Source organism: Macaca mulatta, chromosome 18, assembly GCF_049350105.2.
Source record: "Macaca mulatta isolate MMU2019108-1 chromosome 18, T2T-MMU8v2.0, whole genome shotgun sequence".
NCBI classification, from domain to species: Eukaryota; Metazoa; Chordata; class Mammalia; order Primates; family Cercopithecidae; genus Macaca; species Macaca mulatta.
Genome location: NC_133423.1, coordinates 80,906,005 through 80,916,897, shown reverse-complemented (window position 1 = coordinate 80,916,897; position 10,893 = coordinate 80,906,005). Strand labels below are relative to the sequence as shown.

Here is a 10,893-nt window from a genome sequence, read left to right as displayed (position 1 = left end):
CAAACTGGTTATAATCTCCCAAAATACCAGCAGTACCTCAAAATTTAATCAACTCCTTTCCTGAACAGAATTAGGACTTTCAATTAAAAACACTGTAATATCCGAGAGGGTTTCAATGCAAGACAAACCTTTGCATCATAATTTCAAGTGACCATATATAGTGGACTCCCCTCCAATAACACGACAGACACAGACAAGCTATCGAGCAAGAATCTGTTAACAGTTTTATTTTTTTTTATGTTAAATACCATGGGACAGGATTGTAAGGATGAAAAACTCAGTCAACAACTGCCTCACAAGGGATAAGAAAAATTCTGCCATGATATTAGCAAAGGTAAAGGAGGAAAAATTTACACTGTAAGAGGCACCATTTCCCCAAGGAATACCTCTTGGCATTTCCTGAATGAGTGGGATTAGCAATCTAAATAAATCATATTTCAAGAGGTAACAGCAACAGATAAAATTTAAAGGGATTATTAAAATAACATTTACAAGACTCTGAACAATTCTTGAACTCTTATTAAAACCACAAAGAAAGAACAATTCTTTATTTATGAATTTCATAAAGGACTGAATGTGCAACTGACATCTGCTAGTGATGATCTGGTACTATACAATTTGTCCAGGAGCCGAACAGTTTGTTTTTATTGGGTTTTCTAACCGTGAGAGATCATTAAAGGCAAAGCCTATATGACGCTGTACACACAAAAAAAATGGTCACCGCGGGCCGTACTACCAGTGAAATGGTAGGTAAACAAATCTTTTTCTGGTCAAGAGAAAAAAAAAAGAAATAGCACTCTGCATGCTTCACTCTACAAGATGAATTTCCCTAGAAAGAATCCAATGAAAATGGCTGCAATTACAACAAGAAGTGAAGGAAGAGGACTGGTGACATTATCTCTGAAGGATGCAGTTGAGGTTGATCCAGGTTTATCCGAATGTGCTACCTTTCTGAGCCTTAAACCTTCATCCTAGGAAAAAAACAAACACACAAAAGAGGTTTTTAAAAACAAGCATACTAATGAGACTACTGGAGCTAAAAATCTATAGGGACGGAAAGTAGATTAGTGGTTGCCTATGGCTGGGGACAGAAACAGGGATTAACTGCTAACCACATAAGGAAACTTTCCCGGGGTGATGGACATTCTAAAACTGAACTACAGTGACAGTTATAAAGTTCTGTATTTCAGTGAATTGTACACTCACAGTGGGTGTCTCCATGGGATATAAATTATACCTCAATAACACTGATTTTTTAAAACTGGAGCTGAGAAATGTATTCCTAAAAAATAAAAGTCAGATATGGCTATATTTACCTTTTATTTTAATCCCACTAAAAACATAATTAAAGAAGAGTACTTCCAAGGCGGCCCGTGGTATTTAAAATCAGTTACATCTGTCCTAGCCCGGTCAAAAACTACCAGACCCGCAGTCTGCCAGTTGGGTTGACTGACCCACTGCAACTAAGGAACCGAAACAGCAGAGCCACAAGAGGGTATTCTTGCCAAAAACACAGATACGGTTATCACAGAATTTTGGGGGAAGGAAACGGTTTAGCGTGAAATTTAAGTCACAGTGTTTTCACAAGCTCAAAGCAAAGCAGAGGGCTGTGTGTAAAGGGATAGCACCAGGTCTGGACTGCAAAGCAGAGAAAGAATACTGTTTCTTCAGGAACTACAAATTTAGATGAGAAATGTATGTAGGAAACCCTTATCTGAAGCTCTGCACCTGGAATGGAAACTGAGGGTGCTTCTCTGTGTCAAAACGACAGATCCTCCAGTCAAGAGTGGGCTGCTTCATCCTTGCTGATATGGCTTCACACGGCACTATGTCCTTAGAGGACAAGGTTTCTCAGAAGAAAGCAGAAGTCACTCCAGACAGGAGGTTGTTACGACACTGTGTGCAATGTGAACCTTGGGAAAAATACTACTACCTGTTAACTATGCAGTTGTCTTTATCTGTGTCTGTTACCTCCCATGATTGTTTTACTGTGCTTATAAATAAACACTAACTAAAAGAGTACACCTAATGGCACAGTTTTATTTGCATTACTGGATTTTCTGGAGTTGGGTTTTTTTGGTCTCATGCTAATTAGTTCTATATAAAAACAGTAGTAATTCTCGGTTTCAGCTACACATCACAAACATCTACAGAACTTTTGATACTCCTGTGATTCTGATTCATTAGGTCTTGGGAAGGCCTGGTAAACTGTAACTTTTTAAAGCTCACTAGGTGATTCACATGCAGTGTGAATTAAGAACCATAGGGCTAGGGGAATTAAAACGGATAGTGAACAGACAGGAGCAAGAAAGTTAACATGGCAAAAAATTATGATGGGCCTGTGTATAAAATGCTAAAGGGTCTGAAATTCTGTAAGCCAGTGGGTCTCCAAGGTTTTTGTTTTATTTTTTTTTGTTTTTTTGAGATTTGCTCTTATTGCCCAGGCTGGAGTGCAACAGTGTGATCTCGCTCACTGCAACCTCTGCCTCCCAGGTTCAAGTGATTCTCCTGCCTCAGCCTCCCAAGTAGCTGGGATTGCAGGCACCCGCCACCACACCCAGATAATTTTTGTATTTTTAATAGAGACAGGGGTTTCACCACGTTGGCCAGGCTGGTTTCGAACTCCTGACCTCAGGTGATCCACACACCTCGGCCTCCCAAAGTGCTGGGATTACAGGTGTGAGCCACCGTGCCCAGCACAGCTTTTTTGTTTTACTTTTCCAACAGCAGAATCATCTCTCAAATAAAATCTCATACAGAACATTAGCATACAAAGAGCAGAAACCAGGAATAAAGTCTCTCTCACTTCCCTGGTTCATTCTTCCTATTTTCCAGACCTGCCCCACCTGTCACTCCTACTGTTTACACTCTCCCCTCCATGCCAGAGGTAAACAGTGGCTTTTGAAAGAAATCTATTGAGCACCCTAAGGAGCACATCTTTATCAAAGAACAGAACTATGGAAGTCATGGCAGATCAAGTAAAAGTAACCAACAAAATCCTTTAAAAGATCCATGGTGTGTAGGTGTGAAATAAAGATATTCTTCCCGCTATCCAGACAAGCACTTGGAAGCAGAGGGGTACCCCTCAAGGGGGTACTATGAAGTATCAAACATGAAGAGACACAAAAATTCACTTTAAAAAGCATTTCAGCAAAGGAGTTCACAGATCGACTTAAGATACAGTGTTCAGAGTGCAGTTCCTATATACACCTAACAAAAGGAATAATCAAATAACTCCCATCATTTAGCTTATTTTAGTTACATATATTTTTGTATCATCTACGTTGCTGCAAAGAGCTTCAGACAAAGCCTAAAGAGCAACATATAGGAATTCAGGTCTTGAAACAATTACTTGTCAATGACAAGTATTATTCATAAATTTCACACATATTCAAATCGGTCCTCCTTCACCATCCATTTATTCAATCAAATATATGACTACTACACACATGTACGGCGAATGCAAAGAGAAATGAAACACTGCCCCTGTCCCCAAGGAAATTACTGCCCACTAGAGGGAGAAAGGCCTCTAACAAGTAAGAGCAGTAGAATGCAATCGGCATAGTGGTGGCACAAAGCAGACAGGACAAATCGATTTTTTTTTCTTTTGGAGAGGGTCCCAGCAAACGCTATACTGAAAAATCAACAAGAATATAGTAGCAAGACATTAATATGTGTATGTGCTGTGTCGGGAGGGACAGGGTTCTGAGCCTTTCCAGTCACAGTGAAGAGCTGATACTAAAGCGAAAGAGGGGTGATAAACAGATGCTTCTCCAGCATACTCCAGCCCAACGCTGCCCCACGCCAATATGTGAGCTTCAAATGTGACCCCATATGTAACGTTAAATTTTCCAATAGTACATTTAAAAAGTAAAAAGAAATGTGTAAAATTCATTTTAATAATATATTCAATTCAACCCAATATACCCAAACTACTATTTCAGTATGTAACCATTAAAAAAAGAAAAATTTACCTTTTTCTGTACTAACTCTTCAACATCAGTATTTTACACTCAACAGCACAGCTCAATTTGAACAAATCCCATTTCAAGCGCTCAACAGTCCTAGGTGACTAATGGCTATGATGTGGGACAACACAATCCTAGTTCAGTGTGACTGGGGCACAAAATGGGAAGGACAGGAGAAACAAGAGCTGAAGCTGGCAATGCTGCAGGCCAGATCACAAATGATTAGAATGTGTGCTAAGGTAAGGAACCTGTGGCAATGAGAAACCACAGGAAGACTTTTAAGAGAGGAGTAGGGTGGGGAGCAAAGGTCAGGACATAATCAAATTGGGGAAAACAAGAAAGAACTGACCAAGGATAAATTTAAAAACTAATTGCTAAAATGGCCTAATAACACTCACATGTCCTATACCTTCATTTAAATCAACTTATTTTCAACCAACAGAACTTACTCTCAGGTGTCGATTTTCTTCTGACAGCTTCATCATTTCTCCCTGAAGTCTTTTACACTCTTCCATTAGTTTCCTTGTTTCAGTATCATTAAGTGAAACACTGTGTGGTTTTGGCATAGGTCCATCTTGTTTAGATGCATTCAGTGGAACGGTTTTGCTAGGTTCCATGTCATTCTGTATTACAAAGATATTGAGATTTTTTTTACCAAATCTTCTTACAGGTTTTAAACAAACAAAAACATAAATTCTACATCTTTGTTTATGAAAAACTCTTTAAAAGGCCTAAATCAGTACATGCCAGCAGTCAGATTAGTCTAAATAACGAGCCCACTCCCTCTATTCCCATAACCGCTGGCATGTACGTCTACCATAGCACTTTATTATGTATCTTAATAATTATTGTTCAAGTTCTTTCCTATAACACTTCAAAGGCTGGGAAAGCAAGAGCCATCTCTCTTTGTATTTACCCCTAAAACCAGCACTTTGGTCAAGAGTAGTTATTCAATCCAAGTATGCTGAATGACTGACGTCAACAAAATCCAAATACGAAGGTCATTTTCCATGCTCTGGTTCTGCAATTCAAATAAGGTTCTGGGGCGTAGGGGGATATTATTGCAATCATTCCAATAAAATTAGAAACTACCTAAGAAAAAACATGCCAAAAAAGCTAACTTCTATTATCATCTTAGTAATGCTGTTTGCTTTAATCCACGTGATTCAACATCACAGTAAAAATTAGCATGCTCTGAAGACTATGAGCCCCAAAATCTTAATCCTAACCAACACTGAACCATTTGAAGTTAGTGTTGAAGGCCTGGAGATAAATATCTATGACAGCATCTACATATTCTTCAGCCTGTGGTCTGAAGTACCCCAACATCCTTCACTCTAACAGCATTTATGTCACTACACATAGTAGCAGTATTAGAGTAACAAGTTTTTTCATTTTAATTAAATTTTTACTTGCTTTAAAATAATTTTAGAAAAAATCTGCTTTTTCAGCTATAAACTGCTAACAAAGACATTTACAAAATCAACTTTATGGCATTCCACAATACTCATTTTATAAGATTTATCAGAGGCTGCACACCTACCACACCATCCCAGCTGCCAAATTTATATTAAGTATAAACAGATTGTTTGCTCAAAGGGCAAAACTTGTTCTTCTTATGAAGGGGATGTGATTTGATTACTATGCCTAAATCCATGTAAAATCTATTTAAAAATGAAAATTTATAATGAGGTTCTAATCAACAACAGTATGTATTTGACCTGTCGGCAGATTCTTCCATTTTTCTTCAAGCTTCCCAGTTAAGAAAGGTTTAAATTAAAGAAGCATACTTCAATTCTTTCTCTGAGTTTTTCTCTTGCCAGCTTTTTTGTTCTTCACCCCAATCTCTTCCACCCCAATCTAATAATAGCCACCTCTACTATTAAAACACTGCTTCAGATATATCTTACCCTGCCAATACATTTTCCTATTATTTTCCTTAATAGTAGTTAGAACTCATTTCAAAATGATTTTCAGTGTAGTCAAATTCTATCCTAACACAAATCCAACTTCTGATAATGAAGTTGGCACACTGACTTCCTTTATAAAGGAGGTGGCAATGGCCACCAATATGGCAACAGAAGAACTTCTAGGTTTCAGTTAAGAATTGGGAAAAAGTATCATACCCATACCAGAAAACTGACGAAAAACTTAAGAGGATGAAGCAGGGTACCATGTCTCATGCCTGTAATCCCAAAACTTTGGGAAGCCAAGATAGGTGGCCTGCTTGAGCCCAGGAATTCAAGAACAGCCTGAGCAACAGAGGGAGACCCTGTCTCTACAAAAAACAATTCTAAAAATTAGCCAGGCATGGTAGTGTGCAACTCTAATCTCAGCTACTCATGAGGCTGAGGTGGCTTGAGCCTAGGAGGTGGAGGCTGCAATGAGACGAGATCCTGCCACTGCACTCCAGCCCAGGTGAGAGTGAGACTCTGTCTCCAAAAGGGGGATAAAAAGACATACATGGGGTCAACACCAAAGAGAAAAAAAACTAAAACAAAGATCATCAAGCTCTTGACAACTAGATTTTTGTTTTTAAATTCTTTACATTGCATAAAATTTTAAATTATGGGGGGAAGGGAAAAACTCATTTCCCATAATCTCATGAAATCAACAAAACTATTATTTACATTACTATTTTTCCACACACATTTTATAAAATTGGGCATACATATTTGCTTATTCATTTATATGCATTTTTAATAATCATTTTAAATGACGTATCATTAAATATTCTATTCTATGCCTTGCCAAAATTAAACATTTTACTTTTGTTAAGCATTTGATGGGCAGCTTTCCATTCTTTCCCATTTTAAATAACACATCCATAAGAAGATATTCCATAAAAAGATAACTAGATTGGAATTAGATTTAGATGTTTCTAATTCTAATAGAATTAGACTTGTAATTAGGTTAGAATTTAAGCAAATACAATTAGATTTTTCTTAAAATGTTCTCTTAAAAATGTTATACTCGGCCACGCGCGGTGGCTTACGCCTGTAATCTCAGCACTATGGAAGGCCAAGGAGGGCGGATCATGGGGTCAGGAGATCGAGACCATCCTGGCTAACATGGTGAAACCCTGTCTCTATAAAAATACAAAAAAATCAGCCGGGCGTGGTGATGGGCGCCTGTAGTTCCAGCTACTCGGGAGGCTGAGGCAGCAGAATGGCGTGAATCCCAGAGGCGGAGCTTGCAATGAGCCGAGATTGCGCCACTGCACTCCAGCCTGGGCAACAGAGCAAGACTCCGTCTCAAGAAAAAAAAAAAAAAAGTTATACTACTTTTATAACAAAAAGAATAAATGATAACCAATTTGTGGAGCATAAAGAGACTAGAATGCAAAGAATATAGTGAAGCTGAAACACACTTCAAAAGTGTGCCCAATAAGTTATATCACATACTAGCTAGGCCCCTTACAAACCAGTCAACATACATAATAGGTGCAAGAAAATCTATTTTATTTACATATACATATGCTACATATGTATATGTAATATAGCATATTAATCTTAGTTGGGAGTTAAAAATGGGGAAAGTGTGATGGAAGGGTGGGGTTTGAGTCATGCGTGGAGTGACAATCTGAACAGCCTGATGGAAGAAATTAAGCAGGTGTAACTTTAAGTATATGCTTCCATTCAGGACCTCTAATAGTGAGGTTTGGCTCCAATAAAACAGCTTGTTTCTTTAGAGTTGCTTCAAACTGGTCCAGAAAGAGAAGACTGGTTCTTCTGAGAACCATGAAACAAGCAAACTAGAGGGATTCAACATGCTGTGACTCTTAGTAAATTGATGCATAGTCCCTTACATTTAACACTGCAATTTAGAATAAGCTGGAAAGTCAAGGTGTGTATCAACTAAAATAAAACAATAAACCAACCTTGTCCATTTTTCACTATTTAGCCTATCTGTAGTAATCCTCCATCTATGAGTTCTCCAGTCACACACTGTATAATGATGTTTTGGTCAACAATGATCCGTACATACGATAGTGTTCCCATACAATTATAATGGCACTGAAAAATTCCTATTATCTAGTGAGGTCTTACAACACATTATTCACATGTTTGTGGTGATGCTGGTGTAAATATACATACTGTACTCCAGTCATATAAAAGTATCACACATATGATTTATGTACAATACAGAATACTTGGTAATAAATGACTATGTTATAGGTTTATGTATTTACTGTGCTATGCTTTTTATCATTTATTTTAGAATGTACTCCTTCTACTTATGAAAACAAAAAGTTAACTCGAAGTCAGACTCCGGCAGGTCCTTCAGGAGGTATTCCAGAAGGCGCTGCTATCACAGATGATAACACCTCTCTGCGTGTTACTGTCCCTGAAGACATTCCGGTGAGACAGGATGTGGAGATGGAAGGCAGTGATACTGATGATTCCGCCCCTGTGTAGGCCTAGGCTGATGTGTGTGCCATGTCTTAGTCTTCACAAAAAAAGTTTTTTAAAAAATCTTATTTAAAAAATTTTAAAAAGCCTATAGAATAAGGACATAAAAAAGATATTTTTATGTATCTATACACTGTGCTTGTCCTTTAGGTTATGTCAAAATTTTTAACTTTAGAGTTTATGAAAATAGTTACACAAAGCTAAGACTATTAAAGAAAAAAATTTTAATAAATGTAGCCTAAGTGTACAGTGTTTATAAAGTCTACAGTGTATAGTAACCTCCTAGGCCTTCCCATTCACTCACCACTCATTCACTGACCCACCCGAAACTGCAGACCCAGTTCTGCAAAATCCATTCACAGTATACAGGTACACTGGTATACAGGTGTACAATTTTTTTAATCTCTTATGCCATATTTTTGCTGCGCCTTTTCTGTGTATAGTCACAGGTGTCCGATCTTCCGGTTTCCCTGGGCCTCACTGAAAGAAAAATTGTCTTGGGCCACACATAAAATACACTAACACTAACAATAGCTAATGAGCTATTAAAAAAAAAAAAAAATCACCAAAAAAAATCTCATAGTGTTTTAAGAAAATTTATGAATTTGCGATGGGCCGGATTCAAAGCCATCCTGGGCCACATGTGGGTAGCAGGCTGCAGGTTGAAAGAGCTTGCTATAGATACACAAATACTTACCACTGTAGTACAGCCACAGGCTACACAAGTCTGTAGCCTAGGAACAACAGGCAATACCATATATAGGTTTTTTTAAGCACACTCTATGATGTTCATACAACAAATCACCTAACAACGCATTTCTCAATATATATTCCCATCCTTAAGAGATGCATGACTGTACTTCTTTATTCTTTTCTAACGACCATCAGAATTTCAGTTCTAATATTCCAAGTATTTCTACTGGGGTTTAATTAGAAAAAGAGGGAACTAGGAATTGGAAATACAAGAACAAGTTTGCAAAGAAGCCTTGGGAAGAACAAAGGAGAAAAAGGACATAAACGTGGGGCTACAGTCTTACAACTAACATGAGTGATGGATAAAGACGCACATAAAAGGAGTTAAGAGGCTAAAGTCAAGAGTACTGTCATAAACCGTGAGAGGCAGAATTAAGGGTTTAACCTATGAATTAGAGACGGGATTTAAGTAACAAGGTTATCTGAAATTTTCTTCCCACCCTAAACAACAATTTACTGTTTCTCTAGGATCATGATTCCCAGAAGTAAATTCCCAATCACAAAAACAAAAAAGTATTAAACATTTAAACAGTGATTTTTTAAAGCCTTAGTAATGCATATCATATGCAAAACCAAATCAAAGTATAAACAATCTGCTAAAACTGTGGGGTTGACCACGTGTGGTGGCTCACACCTGTAATCCCAGGACTCCGGGAGGCCAAGGCAGGCGGATCACCTGAGGTCAGGAGTTTGAGACCAGCCTAGCCAACATGGTGAAACCCCACCTCCACCAAAAAAACAGAAAAATTATTAGCCAGGCATGGTGGCACATGCCTGTAGTCTCAGCTACTGAGGAGGCTAAGGTGGGAGAATTCAGCCTGGGTGACAGAGACAGACCCCGTCTCAAAAAAAAAAAGAGTATGCCCCCCAAATCTCAAAGAAAAAAATTACACTAACTTCGTAAAGTTCACACTTATACTGTCCTGAGCTCACTACTGAGATTTTAGTAAGTTCAGAAGTTTTTTAGAACAGAGTAGTTTGTGTGCAAGATTTTTAGGTGCTTTGTGGTTTTACTGTAATTTTAGGCATAGTTCAATTCTATCTACTTCATATAACACACGCACAATACCACTTATCTGCTAGATATCTACATTTTTAACTTAATCATTAACACTAATAGACTCCTAAGTCTGTTAGCTCCCTATAACAAACCTTCTGTTTCTCCTGTTTCAACACACTGAGTTCCCTGGGGTCATCCTTCGTGTGATAACTGGCGGGTGTTGCAACTGTGTTGTTGATGCTGCTCATTGAAGTGACAGTCGGAGCATTCCCTGGTGGAGTTATACCCTGAGATGGCATGGGAAACATATTCTCAGATTCTCACCGAACTCTGATTTCTTCTGCATGATATTGGGAATGACTGACACAGAAACCATTAGGCTCTAAAACATTAACACTTCATAAAAATGCATTAATGCATAAGAAATGATACTAATAAGTAATAGCTATGTTAAAGCAAAAGTAGTTTCTGAACTCCCTTTTTATATTTCCCAAACAAAATTAGTTATAATCTAATGGCATTATGTGCACCTAATAAATGTACATACTTCATTAAAATTTATACCAGCCTTACCATTGTTTTAAAATGAATACCATCTAATTCTTTGTGGCTTTTAATGTTTTTTACTAATTAATAATTGTCAATAATCTGAAAAACAAGCACCTTCATGTCTTCTTACCTTTGATAACACTCAATCTGAACAATTTTATAAACCTCTCTTGTACTTAAAAGTCTATCCCCTAATACACTCACGCCCTCA

General features: G+C 37.8%; 1 protein-coding gene across 11 annotated transcripts in view; it reads right to left on the bottom strand.

The window, feature by feature from the left end:
* Positions 1-201: 201 nt before the first annotated feature.
* Positions 202-10,893, bottom strand: part of VAPA (VAMP associated protein A) — a 40,374-nt gene continuing 29,682 nt past the window's right edge. For 6 of the 11 annotated variants that reach the window (XM_028838180.2, XM_028838181.2, XM_077975282.1 and 3 more), the window contains 2 exons: positions 4,418-4,591; positions 202-971 (listed from right to left, as the gene is read on the bottom strand). In XM_028838180.2, coding sequence (XP_028694013.1) covers positions 813-971; positions 4,418-4,591 — 333 coding nt within the window. In that variant the 3' untranslated portion in view covers positions 202-812. Of the gene's footprint in view, positions 972-4,417; positions 4,592-10,285; positions 10,421-10,893 lie in introns of all 11 variants that reach the window. The other 5 variants (XM_028838178.2, XM_028838179.2, XM_077975278.1 and 2 more) reach the window with 1 other exon arrangement.